Source organism: Loxodonta africana, chromosome 11, assembly GCF_030014295.1.
Source record: "Loxodonta africana isolate mLoxAfr1 chromosome 11, mLoxAfr1.hap2, whole genome shotgun sequence".
In the NCBI taxonomy this organism is placed as follows: Eukaryota; Metazoa; Chordata; class Mammalia; order Proboscidea; family Elephantidae; genus Loxodonta; species Loxodonta africana.
In genome coordinates, this window is record NC_087352.1 from 24730543 (window position 1) to 24752274 (window position 21732).

General features: G+C 49.8%; 1 protein-coding gene across 4 annotated transcripts in view; it reads left to right on the forward strand.

Annotated features, from left to right (window-relative positions):
- The window catches only part of EPN1 (epsin 1), a 36178-nt gene extending 16329 nt beyond the window's left edge, over positions 1-19849 (forward strand). The window contains exons 4-11 of one of the 4 annotated variants that reach the window (XM_010586626.2): positions 8989-9113; positions 9958-10032; positions 10640-10723; positions 12652-12949; positions 13657-13770; positions 13957-14040; positions 18765-19022; positions 19220-19849. In XM_010586626.2, coding sequence (XP_010584928.1) covers positions 8989-9113; positions 9958-10032; positions 10640-10723; positions 12652-12949; positions 13657-13770; positions 13957-14040; positions 18765-19022; positions 19220-19428 — 1247 coding nt within the window. In that variant the 3' untranslated portion in view covers positions 19429-19849. The remainder of the gene's footprint in view (positions 1-8988; positions 9114-9957; positions 10033-10639; positions 10724-12651; positions 12950-13656; positions 13771-13956; positions 14041-18764; positions 19023-19219) is intronic. The other 3 variants (XM_003406873.4, XM_010586627.2, XM_010586628.2) reach the window with 3 other exon arrangements.
- Positions 19850-21732: the final 1883 nt, after the last annotated feature.

Genomic DNA, 21732 nt, shown 5'->3' on the forward strand with positions numbered 1-21732 from the left:
TGGGGCTTCTTTCCCTTCCATATGAAGTTGGTGATTTGTTTCTCCATCTCATTAAAAAATGTCGTTGGAATTTGGATCGGAATTGTGTTATATCTATAGATGGCTTTTGGTAGAATAGACATTTTTGCTATGTTAAGTCTTCCTATCCATGAGCAAGGTATGTTTTTCCACTTATGTGGGTCTATTTTGGCTTCTTGCAGTAGTGTCTTGTAGTTTTTTTTATAAAGGTCTATTACAACTCCAGTAAGATTTATTCCTAAGTATTTTATTTTCTTGGGGGCTACTGTAAATGGTATTGATTTGGTGATTTCTTGTTCAGTGTTTTTTTTTTTGTTGGTGTAGAGGAATCCAACTGATTTTTGTATATTTATCTTGTATCTTGATAATCTGCTGAACTCTTTTATTAGTTTCAGTAGTTTTCTTGAGGATTCCTTAGAGTATTCTGTGTATAAGATCATGTCATCTACAAATGGAGATACTTTTACTTCTTTCTTACTTATCTGGATGCCCTTTATTTCTTTATCTAGCCTAATTGCTCTGGCTAGGACCTCCAGCACAATGCTGAATAAGAGTGGTGATAAAGGGCATCCTTGTCTGGTTCCCAATCTCAATGGGAATGCTTTCAGGCTCTCTCCATTTAGGATGATGTTGGCTGTTGGGCTTTTATGAATGCCCTTTACTATGTTGAGGAATTTTCCTTCTATTCTTGTTTTGCTGAGAGTTTTTTTTATCATGAATGAGTGTTGAGCTTTGTCAGTTGCCTTTTCTGCATCGATTGATGGATTACATTAACTGTTTTTCTATTGTTGAACCATCCCTGCATACCTGGTATGAATCCCACTTGGTCATGGTGAATTATTCTTTTGATATGTTGAATTCTATTGGCTAGAATTTTGTTGAGGATTTTTGCATCTAAGTTTGTGAGGGATATAGGTCTGTAATTTTCTTTTTTTGTGTGGTGTCTTTACCTGTTTTTGGTATCAGGAATATGCTGGCTTCGTAGAATGAGTTTGGGAGTATTCAGTCCTTTTCCAAACTTCAGTAGTAGTCGTGTTAACTCTTCTCTGAAAGTTTGGTAGAACTCTGAAGTAAAGCCATCCAAGCCAGGGTTTTTTTTTGTTGGGGTTTTTTTAGTTACCTTTTCAATCTCTTTTTCTGTTTGTGTTAGTTTAGGTAGGTAGGTTGTTTGTAGAAATTCATGCGTTTCTTTTAGGCTTTCAGATTTGTTGCAGTACAATTTTTTGTAGTAATCTGATATGATTCTTTTAATTTCAGTTGGGTCTGTTGTAATATTGCCCATCTTATTTCTTATTTGGGTTATTTGCTTCCTCTCCTGTTTTTCTTTCTTCAGTTTGGCCAGTGGTTTATCAGTTTTGTTGATTTTTTTTTTTTTTTTTTAAAGAAACAGCTTTTGGTTAATTCTCTCAATTGTTTTTCTGTTCTCTATTTCATTTAATTCTGCTCTAGTTTTTATTATTTGCTTTCTTCTGGTGCTTGTGGGTTTCTTTTGTTGCTCTCTTTCTATTTGTTCAAGTTGTAGGGATAGTTCTTTGATTTTGGCCCTTTCTTCTTTTTGTATGTGTGTATTTATTGATACAAATTGACTTTTGAGCACTGCTTTTGTTGTGTCCCAAAGGTTCTGATAGGAAGTGTTTTCATTCTCATTGGATTCTATGAATTTCCTTATTCTATCCTTGATGTCTTCTATAACCCAGTTGTTTTTGAGCAGGGTATTGTTCAGTTTCCAAGTGTTTGATTTCTTTTCCCTGTTTTTTTTGTTATTGATTTCTACTTTTATGGCCTTATGGTCAGAGAAAATGCTTTGTAGTATATTGATGTTTTGGATTTTGCTAAGGCTTGCTTTATGACCTAATATGTGGTCTGTGCTAGAGAATGTTACATGTGTGTTGGAAAAGAAAGTATACTTGGCTGCTGTTGGGTGGAGTGTTCTGTATATGTCTATGAGGTCAAGTTGGTTGATTGTGGCATTTGGATCTTCCGTGTCTTTATTGAGCTTCTTTCTAGATGTCTTGTCCTTCACTGAAAGTGGTGTGTTGAAGTCTCCTAGTATAATTGTGGTGCTGTTTGTTGCACTTTTCAATGCTGTTAGAGTTTGTTTTATGTATCTTGCAGCCCTATCATTGGGTGCATAAATTTTTAATATGGTTATATCCTCCTGGTATATTGTTCCTTCAATCATTGTTTAGTGTCCTTCCTTATCCTTTGTGGTGGATTTAGCTTTAAAGTCTATTTTGTCAGAAAGTAATATTGCCACTCCTGCTCTTCTTGGATTGTTTTTTGCTTGATATATTTTTTTCCATTTTGAGCTTGTGTCTCAAAGTCTAAGGTGTGTCTCTTGTAGGCAGCATATAGCCGCATCATGTTTTTTTAATCCATTCTGCCATTCTCTGTCTCTTTATTGGTGCATTTAGGCCATTTACATGCAGCGTGATTCTGGATAGATATGAATTTAGTGCTGTCATTTTGGTGTCTTTTTTTGCGTGTTGTTGACAGTTTCTTTTTCCCACTTAATTTTTTGTGCTGAGTAGCTTGTTTTTATATATTGTCTTTTTCTCTTATTCGTTGTAGTTGATTTTGCTTCTGCTGAGTCTTTATTTTTTTCTTGTATTTTATTTTGATGAGTAGGATTGTTAGCCTCCTTTGTGTTTACCTTAATATTTACCACTATTTTTGTAAGTTTAAACCTAACTTTTATTTCTTAATGTTGCCTTGTTTTCCTTTCCATATGAAAGATCTATTACTGCATTTCTTAGTCTTTCTTTATTGTTTTAATGTTGTTTTTTTTACATAATGACATCGCTGTTTCCCTGTTTTGAACTTTTTTTTTAATCTTGTTTTATTTTTGTAATTTCCCTATGTAGGTTGACATCTGGTTGCTCTCTCCAGTGTTGTAGTCTTGAGTTGCTATCTGTATTATCGATTTTTTAACCACAGGACTCCCTTTAGTATTTCTTGTAGTTTTAGTTTGGTTTTTACAAATTCCCTAAACTTCTGTTTTTCATATTTGAGAGACAGTTTTGCTGAATATATGATTCTTGGCAGCAATTTTTTTTCTTCAATGCTTTATGTAAGTCATCCCGTTGCCTTCTTGCCTGTGTAGTTTCTGCTGAGTAGTCTGAGTTATTCCTATTGACTCTGCTTTGTAGGTGACTTTTCATTTATCCCTAGCTGCTTTTACAATTCTGTCTTTATCTTTGGTTTTGGCAAGTTTGATTACAATATGTCTTGGTGACTTTCTTTTAAGGTCTGCCTTATGTGGAGTTTGATGAGCATCTTGGGTAAATATCTTCTCATGTTTCACGATATCAGGGAAGTTTCCTGCTAACAAATCTCCAACAATTCGCTCTGTATTTTCTGTTATCCCTCCTGGTTCTGGTACTGCAATCACTTGTAGGTTATTTCTCTTGATAGAGTCCCACATGATTCTTAGGGTTTCTTCATTTTTAAAAAATTCTTTTATGTGATTTTTCTTCAAGTATATTGGTGTCAAGTGCTTTATCTTCAGTCTCACAAATTTTGCCTTCCACTTCCTCTGTTCTGTTCCTCTGACTTTCTATTGAGTTGTCTGATTCTGTGATTTTATTGTTAATATTCTGAATTTCTGATTGCTGTCTCTCTGTGGATTCTTGCAGCTTATTCAGTTTTTCATTATGTTCTTGAATAACCTTTTTAATTTCTTTAACTGCTTTATCTGTGTGTTCCTTAGCTTGTTCTGTGTATTGCCTTATCTGCTTCCTGATGTCTTGAAGAGTTCTGTATACTAATCTTTAGTATTCTGCATCCGGTAATTCCAGGAAGGCACCTTCATCCAGACGAGCCCTTGAATCTTTGTTTTTAGAGCTTGTTGAAGCAATCTTGGTCTGCTTCTTTATTTGATTTGATATTGACTGTTGCCTCCGAGCCGTCTATAAGTTACTTTATTAGTTTATTTTATGTTTGCTTACTGTATCTTAGCTTCTTGCTTGATTTTGTTTGATATGCCCAAATAGGAAACCCTGGTGGTGTAGTAGTTAAGTGCTACGGCTGCTAACCAAAGGGTCGGAAGTTCGAATCCGCCAGGCGCTCCTTGGAAACCCTGTGGGGCAGTTCTACTCTGTTCTATAGGGTCGCTATGAGTCGGAATCGACTCGACGGCACTGGGTTTGGTTTTGGTTTGGTATGCCCAAATAGGTTGCTTGAGTGAGCTAGCTTGATTATTTTTGCCTTTGAAGCTCTAACGTCCTGTCACCAGACGGCTAGAGCTGTTACCAGGCGTACGAGCCTAGGAATCCACTCACTTTTCTTGTTTGGATTCAGCTCAGGTGTCCAGGTAGTTGGTCATCAAGTGTGTAGTACAGCCTCTGTCCTGTAGTCTTAGTGGGGCAGGGGTGATTGATATAGGTACCGGTATCTGGTTGAAGCAGGGCGTCACGCTCTGAACAAGGCAGGGGGCTGACAACCATCCCCTGAGTGTCTGTGAGGAGAGTGTGTCCCTGTTCCCTAGAGCACACAGGTGGGCAGGTTCTGCAGATGGACCTTGGACACCCAGTGCTTTTGGTTGTAAGGACTGGGAGGTACCAGTTATCCTTGGACCCCAATCGCGGGTGGCCGCGTGACCTGAGTGGAGCCACCAGCCCTTAGGCCCCTGATGTGGGTAGGTGAGGACCCTGTTTAATAGGCAAAGCGGTATGAGCCATCAAACACCCACTTCTCCACCACACAGCTGAAACAGTTGTAGTCTGCCAGCAAGGGCCTGTTCTCCTAAAATAGGCCTGCACAGGTCTATGCAGGGGGGAAAGGTATTCAAGTTCCATGGACTGTTTAATGCCTGGGCAGGAGCCGCTTCTGTCCAGGTATTCAAAGTCCACGGACTGTTTAATGCCTGGGCAGGAGCTGCTTCTGTCCTGAGCTCCCTAGGATAGTGGAGCTGGCAGATTATCTTTTCCCCAACTGTGAATTTATTCCTTCTACAAGGCTGGGAGAATGGCTCAGATCGTGAAACAGGACCTATCTCAGGCCCAGGGAAATCCACAGCCACCGAAGCTGGCTTTGGGACGGGGATGTGGTAAAATATACACAAGTACTTAGCTTTTGCCAAGAGCGCTGTTCTTCTCTGGTTCTGGAGGTGGGAGTAAGCTGTGTGGTTGGGTGTTTCTTCCTGAGGAAACTGCGGCTGGCTGAATGCTACCAGCAGCCCACTGTAGCCGCTCCCGGGAGTGGTGCCTGAAAGTTCCCAGCAATTCAGGGTCGCCGCTCCTGGGAATGGTGCCTGAGGGTTCCTGGCGATTCAGGTCCGGCAACTCTGCTTCTGAACTGTCTCTCCCTCCCCCTGCTGCTCAGTCCATTTTCTAACTTTGCATTTGATGTTCAGGGCTTCCAGCTTGTCATAAATGTAATCTTTTCACTTGTTTTTTTGGGTCTTTGTTCTAAGAGGATCGTCTGACTACTCTGCCATCTTGGCCCCGCCCCTCCGCCTCGTAGGGTTTTCAATGGCTGATATTTTAGAAGTAGATCTCCAGGCCTTTCTTCCGAGGCGGCGCTGCGTGGACTTGAACTCCAGCCTTTGGTTAGCAGATGAGCATGTTAACCTTTCCAAGTGTTTTTGTTTTTGTTGTTGTTAGGTGTTGTCGAGTCTACTCTGATTCATATTGATTCCATATGACAGAGTAGAACTGCTCCACAGGGTTTCTAAGGCTGTAACGTTTACGGGAGCAGATTGTCAGGTCGTTCCCCCGTGGAGCCATTGGGTTGGTTTGACCCACTGACCTGAGTACTTAGCCATTGCACCACCGGGACTCCCTTTAGGAGTTCTTAAAATTATTGATCCTGAGCTGCCCATTAGTGGTAAAATCAGTTTGGTGGGTGGTGACAGTTAAAATAAAAAAAGAATCGAGATAGAAGAAGTGGAAAGAATGTCCTGCAGGTAGTAAGGGTAAAATTTGCCCCACGAAACCTTTTCAGTGCGGTGGCTCATTATGAGATGCACTTACTTCCTGGGTGGTCATGGCCAAAAACAGTTGACCAACAGCATTGTGGGAGCAGTGGGAAGCCTGTGAGAGATTTGCCTCAGGGAGGCTAAAGACGTGATTGTCGTTAGTTGCCCTGGACTCTGACTCGTGACCGCCCCATGTGTCAGAGTAGAACTGCGCTCCGTAGGGTTTTCAGCGGCTGATTTTTCAGAAGTAGAGCACTGGGCCTTTCTTCTGACGAGCCTCTGGGTGTACTCGAATCTCCAATCTTTTGTGTACCAGCCAAGGATGTTAACCATTTGCACCAACCAGGGATTCCCTCTTGAGCAAAACCCTCCAGTAAATTCCTACACACCAGTTGCTGTCAAGTCAATTCTGACTCATGGTGACCGCATGTATGTCAAAGTAGAACTGTACTCCTTGGGGTTTTCAATGGGTGCGATCTTCCAGAAGCAGATTGCCAGGCCTTTCTTTCCAGGTGACTCTGGGTGGGTTTGAACCACTATCCTTTGAGCTTGTAGAGCTTAACCGTTTGTGCCATCCAGGAACTCCCAAAGATGTGGCGAATATTGTAGATACGAGTCCACCTGCTCCCAGAGAGTGGACTAGGAGAGAAGGGTGGAGGGCAGGTGGGGCAGGCACGAGCTGGGAGCACAGTCAGGAGACTGTTGGGTTTTCTGGGTGTTGGGAGTGGTGGTGGTCAGGTGCTGAGAAGAGCGGCCTGTGCTTTGCGCTGGGAGAGGAGGGGGCTGCAGCAGGGGCAGCAGGTGGAGGAGGGAGCCTGCTCCCAGGATCATAATGGGAGAGGTGAGTTTGCTGGGGGAAGATGCAGCACTCCGTTTAGACCTCAAGTGGACTTGAGGTCACTGTCTGGTGTCCGTGCGGAGGTGTTAGGACACACTGGGTGTGAGGCATGGCTGTGTTGAAGCTACAGGACAGGGTGTTGTGGGCCCAGAGAGAGAGGAGGGCATGAGACTAGGTAGCCGGGACCAAATCCACCGAGGAGGAGGAGGGCCATGCAGAAGAGTGGGGGTCCGAGAGGCCGATCCTACTGTTTGTTCAGAGGTTGAGGAAGAGCTTGGTGGAGACGTGCTGATGGGCATCAAGCTGGATGATGGCGAAGGAAGGTGTGGGCTGGGGTGGCCCAAGGAAGGGCATCAGGTGGGAGAACAGCCGTCAACCTCAGGTGGCTCCCCATTATCCCGCGTTTTGCTGAAATGAAGCAGAGAGATGGGGGTGCTGTCTGCAAGGAAGTGTGGGGGACCCCCAGGGAGGTGTCTTTAATGGTTGGCGGGGTCAGCCAGCCTTTTCTGTGATGGCCAGGCAGTGAATGTTCCAGATTCTGCGAGCTCCAGGGTTTGGGCGTCAGCACTGTTGCTTTGTCTAGCCTTGTGCATGAGTGGGTGTGGCTGGGCCAGGTGCCAGCAAAATGTTCTTCATGGACACCGATATCCCAACTGCCTGTTGTTTTCACGGTCTGAAGTAGTCTTCTTTTGATTTTTTTTTTTTTACTCAACCAATTAAAAGTGTAAAAACCTTCCTTATCACCAGGGTCATATGGAAACAGCCGGCAGCCCTGCCCACTCTTTGTAAGTTTGCCGAGCCCTGTCCCTGGGTGGTGCAAATGGTGAACGCGCTTGGCCACTAACTGAAAAATTGAAGGTTTGAGTCCATCTAGAGGCATCTCGGAAGAAAGACCTGATGATCAGCAAAAACCAGCTGTACCACGTGGTTTGCTTTTTGTTGAGTTGACCGATTGTTTTCTAGAGCAATTTTAGGTTCACAGTAGGAAAACTGTGCAAAAAGTACAGGGAGTTCCCCTGTCCCCCTCACAAAGCGCACGGGTCCCAGGGCTTGGCAGGGTGAAGGGGAGAAGATGGCACCCAGGACACTGGGGAAAGGAAATGAGGTTTCGGGGGCAGGGAGGAGCAGAGTGGTGAGAAGGTGCAGACTATGCAGCCGGGTGTTTTTATTTTGCAGAACACTTAACATGGTTGTTGTTCTTAGTAGTAGCTACTGAGTAGATCTGACTCATGGCGACCCTGTATATGCAGAGAACTGCTTCATAGGCTTTTCAGTGGCTGGTTTTTTTGAAGGAGATCGCCAGGCCTTTTTTTCGAGGCACCTCTGGGTGAATTTGAACCGAGTGGGCTCACCATTTGCATCATCCAGGGACTTCATGAGATAGTTGTTATCTGCCCTTCAAGTCGATTCTGACTCATGGTGACCCATGTATGCAGAGTAGAACTGCCCCATAGGGTTTTCAAGGGTGTGACCTTTTGGAAGCAGATCGCTAGGACTGTCTTCCGAGGCACCTCTGGATGGGTTTGAACCACCAGTCTTTGGGCTGGTAGCAAAACCCTTCACTGTTGAGCAGTCGCTCTCACCTGCTTGTTTAAGCACTTCCCCTCATCTTCTCTGGTGGTCACTCCCCAGCCTGACTCTGAATCCATCCGTGTGCTTGAGGATGCCACAGCTCTTGACTAGCCCCAGAAATTGAGCCCCCAGGCTGCTCAAGACCTGGAGCCCTCATAGGTGGGCAACAGGAGGAAGGAACCCCCTCCCCGCCCCCAGCCTCTGAGACAGACTCTGAGTATGCTGGGAGTGCCTAGGCCCCTGGACACTGGCAGAATCCTGGCTCCCAAAGTCCCTGAAGTCCCTTCCTTCTCCGTATCAGCAGACTTTTGTTCCCCCTGGTCCTAGCCCTTTCGTGGGTGGGGCAGCCCCTCACCCCTCCCTGGGGTGAGTACAAAAGTAGCCCAATCCAGCTCACAGCCCCCGTGGGTCCCCCATCCTCTCCTGCAGGCCTGGTGTCTGGGCCCAGGCTTTCCCTGGGGAACTTCACAGCCTCAAACTCAGCCTTTGGAGGGGATGGGATGGGGTGGGGGCAGGCCAGACTTGGGGATAATTTGGGGGACCTCAGGCCGTGCCAGCATGGAGACAGAAGCCTGTCTGTGTCTAGTTTTGGGGTTTCTCCTCTCTGTTCCCCTGGTGCGTGCTCACCCTTGTTCTCCCCCAGCCTCCTCAGCGGCTGTTGGCACAGGGCCCCCACCTGAGGCGGAGCAGGCGTGGCCACAGAGCAGTGGGGAGGAGGAGCTGCAGCTGCAGCTGGCCTTGGCCATGAGCAAAGAGGAGGCCGACCAGGTACCGGGCATGGGGGGAGGGGCGAGGGGGTCCACTTTTGTTCTCCATCCCACCTCCATGGCCTCAGCCTCCTTATCCTGCCCACCTGCCTGCCACCCCCACTCCTGACCTCACCCTCCACACCAGCCTTAATTACCTTAGTACCCTTCCTTCTCCCTCTTTCTGGATGCTTCCCCTGCCCCTCAATTCCTCTTCCCATCCTATGCACCTCCCCGCCCCCCATGCTGCCACTCTGGGGCCTTATTCCTCAGTTTTCGTCTCTCTGTCTCTGCCTTACTCTGGCCCTCATCCCACTTGGGGACTGTCTTCCTATTTCTTTTGTCTCTCTCACTCTTGCTATCAGGCCCGAGTTCCCTCTGCCCCTACCTTTCCGTCTGGGACTCTGGCTTGTTTTCTTTCTCTCTCCCTCTGTATCTTGGCCCTGGCCTCTGGCCCCGCCCCGGCCCTCCTCACACTCTGTCTCTTTCTCTCCCAGGCCCCTGGCCTACCTCATGCTCTCTCTGTCTGTCTGCCTCTGTCTCTCTCTGCCTCTTTCTCTTGCTGGCTCTTGGCCCCCCGGCCCTCCTCATGCTCTTTCTGTCGTTTTCTCCCTTTGTTTTGTCTCTCTCTATCGCTGGCTCCTGGCCCCTGTCCCTCCTCATGCTCTCTCTGTCTCTCTTTCTCTCTGCCTGTCTCTGGTCTCTGGCCCCTTGACCCCCTTCAGGTTCTCTCTGTTTCTCTTTCTTTACATTTCTCTCTCCCTTGGCCCCTAGCCCCCGTTCCGCCCACACTCTCCCTATTTCTCTTTCTCTCCGTCTTGCTGGCCCCCGGCTCCCTGGCCCCCCTCACACTCTCTCTCCCTCAGCCCCCGTCCTGCGGCCCTGAGGACGACGTCCAGCTCCAGCTGGCCCTTAGTTTGAGCCGTGAGGAGCATGATAAGGTCAGAGCAGCGCCTGCCCCTCCCCAGAGTACCCGCAGACCCCTGGGTCCCACCCTTACACTTCCCTTCCTGGGTCTTGGCCATTGGGTCTGCAGCTCACAGCTCTGTACACTTTCAAAGCTTAGTATTTCTGGCTGTGGGGCTGAGCATCAGACAATCTCAGACACACAGACAGACACCTGGGCGTGACACAGGGAGGTTTAGCTGCTTCGGATGAGGCCCTTCCTTTCCCTCCTGTGGCTTCACCACCCCTACTCCGCGCAGAGCGTCACTGAGTGCAGATAATCAGCTACCCACCATGTCTCCCCCATCTTCGGTGCTTCCCAGGCGTCTCTGAGCCCCCTCCCTACACCCTGGGCCTGTCCCCCAACATGGCACCACCATTAGTCTTCATTCCCTCTCGTTCTTGGACCTTGGTCATTCCCCCTATTCCATACATTGCACACATCCCATTTTAATTTCTAGTCACATTTGTCAGGGTGGGAGAGGGCTCTGGGGGCAGCACTGGTGTTCTGGACCCTCCTCTCCCCCTGACTTCTGTCTCAGACTCTGACCTCTGTGCCCTGCCCTTCCCTCTGCCGTCTGTTTCCATCCACCCCCAACACAGGAAGAGCGGATTCGTCGAGGGGATGACCTGAGGCTACAGATGGCTATTGAGGAGAGCAAGCGGGAGACTGGGAGCAAGGAGGAGGTGAGGGGGGCACTGAGGAAGAGGGGGGTGATGTTGAGGAGGGAGGACCCTGAGGAGGAAAATGGGTGATGTTGAGGAGGGGGTCATTAATGAGGAGGGAGTAAGGATTCACCCCTGCCCGCTCCAGATTACTGTTGCCCATGTCTTCTCATTCATTCTGGTTCTGGCTCTGGCCAGGTCTCTGGGAGGAGCTGGAGAAATAGTCTAGGAAATAAGACCCACCCTTCCTGGGGAGCCCAACACCTGTGGACAGGCAACCTGGTACCTTCACAGGTTCCTTTCCTGCAGGTAGAGAGGCTCACTTGTGCCTCACGGGGTCATTGTGAGGACTGGGGAAGAGCGTGGAGGGATGCCCAGATGGGGCAGTTGGGGCTGTGTAAGCTCTGAGCTATGTGTGGCCACTGCTGCTGTGACTGCTGTCACCCTCATACCAAGCGCCGCTGTTGCTAGTCATCACTGTTGAATAGGGAGAAGACCGGGAAAACGTGGAAATGCAACGTGATAATTGCTAAAGGGAGACAGCTTGGGACTTGTTGGCCTATTACCTTTTTTTGGGCACTGGGCACCAAGGACCCGATGGTCCTGCCCTGGAGCCTCTGCTCTGACAGTGGAGACAGCCATCGCATCATTGACATTTCAGTTACCAATGGCTATGCTGCCAGCCCTCCTGACACATGGCTGTGTCCATGACGGTTGATTCTCAGGCCAGCTGGGCTCAGCATGCAGTTCTTCTGGTCCATTTTCGATAGGTCTCACGCAGCTTCTGTTGGGATGTCGCAGCCAGCCGCATGTCCTCCAACCTCACTTCCCATGGCCACTCAACACCCACCAGTTTGTCCCCAGAGTCTTTACAGTGCCACGGTGGCTGGCATCTTGTGGGCGTGGGGCTGCCAGGCCTCACTCCTGAGGGCTCATCATCCTTCCAGTTACCACGTCCCACCATCTGCAGTGGGTCACAGCCGGCCCTGTGAGAGGGGCGCCTTCACTTGCCACATTGGGCTTCTTGGTCGGCAGAAGCCCTGTTCTAGCAGCCTTAGCTGCAGGGTCTATATCAGTACCTCTGACAGTGGAGAAGGATCCGGGTAGTGAGGGGGCTGCAGGCCTGACTCCACCCCCCCGGTTTCCTTCTGAAGGGAGGACCTCGGGTCACCCAGTGGGGAGGAAGATCTTTTCCTGAGGCCACGTATCTCCCCAGGAAGGTGCTGATGGGCATGTTTGTTGAGGGGGGAGGGCACATTTGTACCCAAAGGGACAGTCAGTGCTTGTCAACTGGGCCTGAGCCGCGTGCCTCCCCTGGAACACAGGGAAATGTGTGCGTGGGGCGGGGGGCTCTGGAGAGCCTGAAGCATACAGGGAAGTGAGGTGGGCATCAGGACAGGTATGTTCAGGGCAACTTGGCCTTATTTTCTGGGCCTGACCTAGTCGGGGCAGGAGCCAGCTGGGGCTCCCCGGAGGAAGGCCAGTTGAGGTGGAGACCCGAGAGGGAAGAGTGCCTCCAGCTGAAGGGTTAGAGAGGGTACTCAGGGAGTGGAGCTGGCCTAGGTGTGGACTGGTATGAGGACCTAGGTGGGAGTAAGGCCCAGCTGTGGTTCTCTGCTGCTGTGCCAGGATGGAGGGCTGGCCTAGTGGGGCAGTTGGAGGTGGACAGAGACAGGTGGACACAAAGGCCGCTTAGAGAGGAAGAGCCGATGGGTGGGTGGGCCGTGTATGCTCGGGCTCAGCCTTCGCCCTTCCCCCCTTGTCCAGTCTGTCCTGGATCATTGTGTCTGTGGGCACCTAGCCCCCATCTGCTTTGCTTCCTGGAATGGTCTGTGCTCGCTCTTTGGAATGTCCTTCCCCAGGGCCTGGAGGGACCTCTTTCTTGTTTCATGTCTTCGGATCGTTTGGCGGCCCCCCTTCCTGACTCATGCTTTCCTGTCTCCTTGCAGTCGTCCCTCATGGATCTTGCTGATGTCTTCACGGCCCCAGCTCCTCAGCCTACATCGGATCCTTGGGGGGGCCCAGCCCCTATGGCCGCTGCTGTCCCCACTGCTGCCCCCGCCTCAGACCCTTGGGGGGGACCACCTGTCCCTCCTGCTGCTGATCCCTGGGGTGCCCCGACGCCAGCCTCTGGGGACCCCTGGCGTCCTGCTGCCCCAGTTGGGCCCACGGCCGACCCTTGGGGTGGGACCCCTGCACCTGCTGCTGGAGAGGGACCCACACCTGACCCGTGGGGGAGTGTTGATGGTGAGTGCCCAAGGAGGAGCCTGTGGGGGGCCAGATAAGACTGCCCAGGGAGAGTGCGGGGACTGGGCCCTGAAGGACCAGCTTGTTCCTTGGGGGCTGGTGCGTGTGGCATGAGAGTGCTTCTGGGGAAGTGGTAGATGGTGAAACTGTAGAGGAGGGCAGGCAGGCTGGGAGGGGTATTGGGCGGGGCGGGTGGTGAGGCAGCAGAAGGGCCACGTTGTTCAGATGAGGCCTCTCATTCCGGTGGTGGTGGTGGGTGTGTGGGGCAGGGAAGATCTGGAGGGATTTCTTGGAGGAGGTGAGGCCTCAGTCTGAAAAGGAGGGAGTACAGTGTGCTCATAGGCCTGGGGGTATCACAGCTTGAGGGGCTTAGAACATGTCTGGGAGAGCCAGGGACGAGTTGGGGATGGTGTGGAAGAGGCTGGTTGGGCTGACTGCAGGGGAGGCCTACAGGGATGTATTTCAGTGAGGGGCTTTGATTATGAAGACTGTCCTGTGGTTTTAGGAAATTTAGAGCCACAATCTTCACTGAGGAGACGTGGTCCTAGATCCCCAAGCTGAGCCCCAAGCTGAGGGGTAGCGTGCTGGGTGGAGGGCCAGCCTGGTGAGGTCCTGTGCAGGGTGATAGGTGTTGGGCGTGTGCACAGGGGTGCGGGGGGGCCACGCTGACAGGCAGCCTGCCTCTCATGCAGAGCCTCCTTTCTCAGCAGGTGGGGCCCCGGTCAGTGGGCCCCCCGCCTCCGATCCCTGGGCGCCAGCCCCGGCCTTCTCGGACCCCTGGGGGGGATCACCTGCCAAGGCTAGCACTAATGGCACCACAGGTACGGGGCAGGTCATGGGCCTGGAGACCTGGGGTGGGTTGGGCGGAGTCGTGGTTGTGTGTTTGTGTGTGTGCATGTGTGCACGTGTGTGTTGCACGTGTGTGAGAATGTGTGTGTCTGAGGTACCTGGGAGTGGGGGTGGGGCATTGGGGAGTTTAGTGGAACATTCTGGTCTCCACTCTGCAGTCGGGGGATTTGACCCAGAGCCTGATGAGTTCTCTGACTTTGACCGACTACGGACGGTCCTGCCAACTTCTGGGAGCAGCACAGGTGAGCAACCTCCCGCCCAACCCCCCGCCACGGCCACTGAATCCCCTTCTGGCTCCCAGTGGCCCTGACACCTCATCCCCCCTGTGGCACTGAGTCCTGGAGCCCCAACCATCTACTTTCCCTGCCTCTGCCTCAGCAGGTAGGGAGGTATTGATGAGAGGTGAAGAGCTAGGTGGGATAGAATGCAGTCCCTTGAGACAGACCCATCTACCCACCTTTAAAAAAAAAAAAATACCTTTGTTTTGGAATAATTTCAGAGTTAGAGAAAAGCTGGAAAAAGAGTACAGTGAATTATTGCCTTCCTTGTGAGTCCACAATGCTAATCTCTCCCCACTGTGTCCAAACTGTTTTTGAGCGGTTGCAGACTCACTGTTCCTGTTGCTGTTTTTGTTGTTGTTGGTAGTGGTTTGTGATTTAGGAGACCCCCCCGTGTTACACAGAGTAGAACTGCTCCATAGAGTTTCCTAGGCTGTAGTCTTCACGGGTGCATATTGCCAGGCCTGTTTCTTCTGCAGTGCTGCTGGTTGGGTTTGAACTGCCAACCTTTTGGTTACCAGCTGAGTGCAAACCACTTGTGCCATCCAGGGACCTTTCACTCAGTGTCTCTAAAAGCAAGGAGCTTCTCTGTTCTGGGGACCTGATAGTACACTGATCAGGACCTGGAAGGTAGCCCAGGGACTTCTCCTCTCTTTGCAGACATTGCGCTTTCCTTGGTTGCCCCACTCATGTCTCTTATGGCAGAGAGCGTTTTTCTCCGGACCAGGGTCCCACCCACAGGGACGTGTTGCACTCAGATGTCCTGCCTCTTGAGTGGTCCTCAGCTCACAGCAGTTTTACTTGTCTTCTCTTGACAGCGATGTGTTGGCAGAGCTGACTGTTTTTCGAATGTTCTTCAGTTTGGGTTGCACTGAAGCTTCCTTGTGATCAGATCCACCTGTCTTTTTGGCAGGGGTGCCCCAGAAGTGACGTTGGGTCTTCTTATCAGGAGGCACATGATATACTGGGGATCTTAACTTGATCAGATTCCCTTGGTAGTGCAAATGATGAATGTACTCAGCTGCTGATGGAAAGGTTGATGGTTCAGAGCCACCCAGAGGGGCCTTGGAAGAAAGGCATGGCAATCTACTTCTTGAAAAATCAGCCATTGAAAACCCTGTGGAGCACAGTTCTACTCTGATTCATGGATCACCATGAATCAAAGATCAAAGTCAACTCAGTGGCAACTTGTTTTGTTTTTTGAGAGGGAGGTATGGATCTGAGTCCCTGTGTAGTATAAAGAGTTAAGCATTTGGTTGCTAACTGAAAGGCTGGAGGTTCGAGTCCAGCCAGAGGTGCTTTGGAAGAAAGGCCTGGTCATTTACTCTTGAAAAATCAGCCATCAAAAAGCCTGTGGAGCACAGTTCTACTCTGACAACATGGGACCACCATGAGTAGAAGTTGACAGTAACTGGTTTGGTTTTTCTGGGGTATGTCTGGGTTGGAGTCCTTGGCTGGTGCAGATGGTTAAGTGCTCAACTGGTAACTGAAAGGTTGGTGGTTTGAACCCACCCAGAGGCACCTTGGAAGAAAGGCTTGGTGATTTGCTTCTGAAAAATCAGCCACTGAAAACCCTATGGAACATAGTTCTACTCTGACACACATGGGACCACCATGAGTCAGAACCCACTCGGTGGCAACTGGTCTGGTTTTAAACTTTGATCACTTTAATTAAGCAAACTTTTATTGAACCTCAATTGTGGAACAGAAATACATTCCCACTGGTTGACTCTAACACCCTGAAGGGAGATATTACAGTGCCAACTTCCCCTCCTCCATCACACCAGGATTAATTTAGATTACTGTCTAGTCTAATTCTCAATTTTCCAGACTTGCTTTTGATTAGATACTGCTGCTGTTAGGTGATTCTGAGTCTATTCTGACTCATAGTGACCCCATGTGAAGAGTAGAAAACCGACAGCGTTTTCTAGGCTGTAATCTTTATGGGAAAAAATGGTATTGAAGGAAGAAGTCCAAGCTGCACTGAAGGCATTGGTGAGAAACAAGGCTCCAGGAATTGACAGAATATCGACTGAGATGTTTCAGCAACAGATGCAGCGCTGGAGGGTGCTCACTCATCTATGCCAAGAAATTTGGAAGACAGCTTCCTGGCCACCTGAGTGGAAGAGATCCATATTTATGCCTATTCCCAAGAAAGGTGATCCAACTGAACGTGGAAATTATTGAACAATATTAACATCACACAAGTAAAATTTTGCTGAAGATCATTCAAAAGTGGCTACAGCAGTCTATTTTCAGGGACCTGCCAGAAATTCAAGCAGGATTCAGAAGATGATGTGGAACCAGGGATATCATTGCCGGTGTCAGATGGATCCTGGCTGAAAGCAGAGAATACCAGAAAGATGTTGACTTGTGTTTTATTGACTATGCAGAGGCATTCAGTTATGTGGATCATAACAAGTTATGGATAACATTGAGAAGAACGGAAATTCCAGAACACTTAATTTCGCTAATGGGGAACCTGTATATATAGGCCAAGAGGCAGGCATTCAAACAGAACAAGGGGATACTGCGTCGTTTAAAATCAGGAAAGGTACGTGTCAGGGCTGTATCATTTCACCATACTTATTCAGTCTGTGTACTGAGCAAATAATATGAGAAGCTGGACTATATGAAGAAGAACGCAGCATTAGGTTTAGAGGAGGACTCGTTAACAACCTGTGATACGCAGATGACACAACCTTGCTTGCTGAAAGTAAAGAGGACTTGTAGATCCTTATTGATGAAGATCAAAGGCTACAGCCTTCAGTATGGATTACAACCTCAACATAAAGGAAACAAAAATTCTCACAACTGGACCAATAAGCAACATGATACACGGAGAAAAGATTGATGTTGTCAAGGGCTTCATTTTATTTGGATCCACAGTCAATGCCCATAGAAGCAGCAGTCAAGAAATCAAACGACGTATTGCATTGGACAAATGTCCTGCAACAGACATCTTTAAAGTATTCAAAAACAAAGGTGTCACTTTAGAGACTGAGGTACGCCTGACCAAGGCTGTGGTATTTTTCATTCGCTTCATATGCATGCGAAAGCTGGACAGTGAATAAGGAAGACTGAAGAAGAATTGATGCATTTGAATTATGGTGTTGGCAAAGAATATTGAATATACCATGGACTGCCAGAAGAATGAACAAATCTGTCTTGGAAGAAGTACAGCCAAAGTGCACCTTAGAAGCAAGGATGGCGAGACTTTGTCTCACATACTTTGGACAAGTTATCAGGAGGAACCAGTCCCTGGAGAAGGATGTCATGCATGGTAAAGCAGAGGGTCAGCAAAAAAGAGGAAGACCCTCAACACAATGGGTTGACACAGTGGCAGCAATAGTGGGCTCAAACATAGCAATGGTTTTGAGGATGGCGCAGGACCAGGCAGTGTTTTGTTCTGTTGTATGTGGGGTCACTATGAGTCAGAACCGGCTTGATGGCACTCATAACAACAGCAGTCTTTATGGGAGCATATTGCCAGATCTTTCTCCTGCAGTGCCCCTGGATGGGTTCCAATCACTGACCTTTTGGTTAGCAGCTGAGTGCTTAACTGTTGTGCCACCAGGGCTCCTTCAACAGTAGATAGAATTCTTAAATCTATTTAAAAAAGAGAAATCAGATCTCAAGCCATCAAATGTCATCAGGTCTACTGGCGTCGTTGGTGTTGGCGAATGTTGGGCCACTCTAAAGCTACCACGTTCCTTCTTGTGGGGAGACCTTTTGCGAGTATGTTAATATCCCGTTTCTCACCTACTGGGTTTGGAGTTCGTTGATGATTTTTGCCTGAAGCAGTTACTACTACAGCGTTTGCCAAGTAGTGATACTCTAGTTCCGTTATTACTTCTACCTCTGTTGGAATCAAACGCATCTGTGTGTGTGTGTTTTGCAACCATCACCACTGTTGATTTCCAGAACTTTTTCATTACCCCAAACAAAAGTTCTGTCTATTAAGCAGTAACTCCCTCCAACTTGAGCCCCATCGCCAGACAACCACGAATCTACTTTCTGTCTCTGCATTTGTCTACTTTAAATATTTCATATAAGTGGGATTATACAATATTTGTCCATTTGTGTTTGGCTTATTTAACTCAGCATAATGTTTTCAAGGTTCATCCATGTTGTGGCATGTATCAGGATTTCATTTCTCTGTATGGCTGAATAATATCCCATTGTGTGTGTACAGACCACATTGTGCACAGTTTGGTTGTTTTTACCCTTGGGTATTGTGAATGATGGTGCTGTGAACACTGGTGTGCATGTGCCTGTGTTCCTGCTTTCCGTTATTTTGGGTAGATACCTAGGAGTGTAATTGCTGGATCATATTCTATGTTTGATTTTTGAGGAACTGCCAAACTTTTCCATAGCAGCTGCGCCATTGTACATTCCCACCATCAGTGGATGAGGGTTCCAGTTTTAGCACGTCCTTAACCAACACGTGTCATTTTCTGTTTTCTTGCTAATAGCCATCCTAGGGGAACCCACCTGGTTTTGATTCTGGGCTCTCCACTGTAGCCACTGACACCCCCTCTCTGAGCCTCGGTCCTCCTCCCTCTTGAGGGCTCTGGGTACTGGCCTTCTGTGGAGCCTCGGCACTGAGCTGCCCAGAGACTCTGACTCCTGGGGTCGGAGTCCCTCCAACTTTCTCTCCCTGAGCCCCTCTCAACTGCTTCTTCCAGGGGAGCTGGAGCTGCTTGCAGGAGAGGTGCCCGCCCGTAGTCCTGGGGCCTTTGACATGAGTGGTGTTGGGGGCTCGCTGGCTGAGGCTGTGGGGAGCCCCCCACCTGCAGCTACCCCAACCCCCACACCCCCCACACGGAAGACACCCGAGTCATTCCTGGGGCCCAACGCGGCCCTTGTGGACCTGGACTCGCTGGTGAGCCGGCCAGGGCCCACACCCCCTGGAACCAAGGCTTCCAATCCCTTCCTGCCAAGCGGTGAGTAGCCCCGTCTGCCCTGCCCCTGACCTACTACTCTGTCCCTGGGTCCTTCCCCTGTGGCCCGGCCAGGCTGGGGCCTCATGTGAGCAGGGACGTGGTTCCTGGTGCATCTGTATGCCCAGGATGGGTTTAGAGTTGATTGATTGCCGCTGACCCTGTGCTGTGTGTCTTGTCTGTCTGTCTCTCCTTCACAGGTGCCCCAGCCTCCGGCCCCTCGGTCACCAACCCATTCCAGCCTGTGCCCCCTGCAACACTCACTCTGAACCAGCTGCGTCTCAGCCCCGTACCTCCAGTCCCTGGTGCACCACCGACGTACATCTCTCCCCTCGGGGGGGGCCCTGGCCTGCCCCCCATGATGCCCCCGGGCCCCCCAGCCCCCAACACTAACCCCTTCCTCCTATAATCCAGGGGGGAAGAGGGACTTGGCCCGGCCTGGCTTTCCCTATTTTTGCTCCCCAGGAGATCAGTGTTGTGAGTGCATGTGAAATGGGGGCCCCCATCCTCACCCAGCCCCCTTCCCCCTCCTGGGGCCCACTCACACTACGCCCTCTTCCAATTGCCTCCCCACTCTACCTCCCCACAGAGAAACTGGGCCTGGGGGGTGAGAGGGGTGTTGGCAAGAGGAGGACCCTTTTCCTGTGGCATTAGAAGGGGGAGGGCCAACTGGGGGTCCCCCTGCGCGTTCCCTCCCTCCAAATTACTGACCTCTCCTCAATCAGTGTTGGAGCCTCCTTGTCCCCCTTATGCACCCCTCGGTGAATCCTTGGTGATGATTTTGGCAACTTTGGGAATAAATGGCAATTCTCTTGGGCATGGCTCCCCCACATTCCCCTCTGTGGTTTGTGTCCCTGGGAGCCCCTTCTGTACGCCATGGGACCTAGGGCTCTGGATTCACCTTGCTTACCTGTGGGGCAGTCCTCTCTCAGGAGCCTTGAATCTCCTGCCCCTTTGGGGTTTGATGGGGTTCAGCTGTGTGGAGGGTGGGAGGGGGCAGCCTTGTAGGAGCTGCAGACTGCTTGGGCCAGTGACTTGGTACTTGGGTGTGCTGGCTTCAGATTGTGACCAGCGGACACTGTGTTGAAGTCGGGGTCGCTGAGCGTTAAGGGAGAGGTCAGTGATAAGGGTTCTTACTCAGAGATGGCAAATACACAATGCACACTATCTCTGCAAGGCACATGTCATATCTGCCATAACCTGTGCCCAGGGCAGGCATCACTAATCCACAGCAGGTAGTACTGATCCATGGCAGGCAGCACTAGTCTACCTGGTTAAAAACCCCAAACCAAACCCATTGCCATCCAGTCCATTCCGACTCATACAGACCCTATAGGACAGAGTAGAACTGCGTCATAGGGTTTCCAAGGAGCAGCTGGTGGATTTGAACTGCTGACCTTTTGGTTAGCAGCAGTGCTCTTAACCACTGTGCCACCTAGCACAAATCATGCTAGGCACAGATTCTGGGCAAGCAGTGATCAATGCTAGGCATCATTAATCCATGGTAGGTAGCACCAATCCTAGGCGAAGAACACTGAGAACACCCCAGGCGTCAGTAGTCTATGCCGGGGAGCAACGATCCGTGCCAGGCATCACTAATCAACACTAAGCGGCACTACATCGTTGCACAGGGAGCCCCCGCTGGGCCCGAATCCCAGGCGGCCTATGCTGGTGAGCCCACAGGGCCGGGCGCCCCCTGCCGGGCATGTTCGGTCTTGTCCTGGCTGAACCTCTCCCTATCACTGCCATCCCAGCGGGTCCTCCGACAGTCCTGAGAGGCGGGTCCGCCGTCCTCTGCGCAGATGGATCCGCCAAGTCGCTTTTATGGCACGGTGTGTCCCTGGCTTCAGGTCCTAACTCCTGGGGCAATTAACTTCGGACATTCCAACAATGGGCTGCAGGCCATGCCGGAGTCAGGACCTGGAGATCAGCCGGAGTTCATTCTTGCCTCTGCTCAGGAGATGCTCCCTGGTTAAGAGGCCAAGTGGACAAACAGACGGGCAATCGCGACACGTGGGCATATGCTATAATGGGGCCCAGAGAGCCACCCCTCCCCCCCGCCAGCCTGAGTATCAGGAGGGCCACTGAGAAGGGGTGATAGCCAGCCTCGATCCCACTTTGGTAGCCCCCTTCGTGTAGCCCCTCCCAGGTTGAGGAGGGCTGCCCTGTATAACCCTGAGGTGTGTGACTTCTGAGTCTTGGGAACCCCTCTGGGTGCAGCTGTCAGAATCAACTTGATAGCAACGGCTTTTGAGTTTTGGCCCCTTATTTGGGTTCTTCAAATACGAACACCTGATTTGTAGAGATGCTCCATAATTGGAAATCCCTGGGTAGTGCAAATGGTTAACATGCTCAACTGCTAACCAAAAGGTCAGTCCACACAGAGGTGCCTAAGAAGAAAGGCCGAGTGATCTGCTTCTGGAAAACCGGCCTCTGAGAACCCTATGGAGTAGTTTTACGCGGATACATACGGGGTTGCCATGAGTTGAATAGACTGGCCTTCAGGCAACTGGTATTCCACCATTTAATATTGAGTAAGTTCATTCATGATTCATTAATTTATTCTCGCCATGTATACTTCATTTTTTTTCCTTCACAGACTCAATGGCAAATATGCTCTGAGGCCCCATGTTTCAGGTGTCATGCTCTGGGCTGAGCAGCTCTAGCCCAAGAGCATCACTAGAGTTGGTGTAACCCCCCATAGATCTCCTCC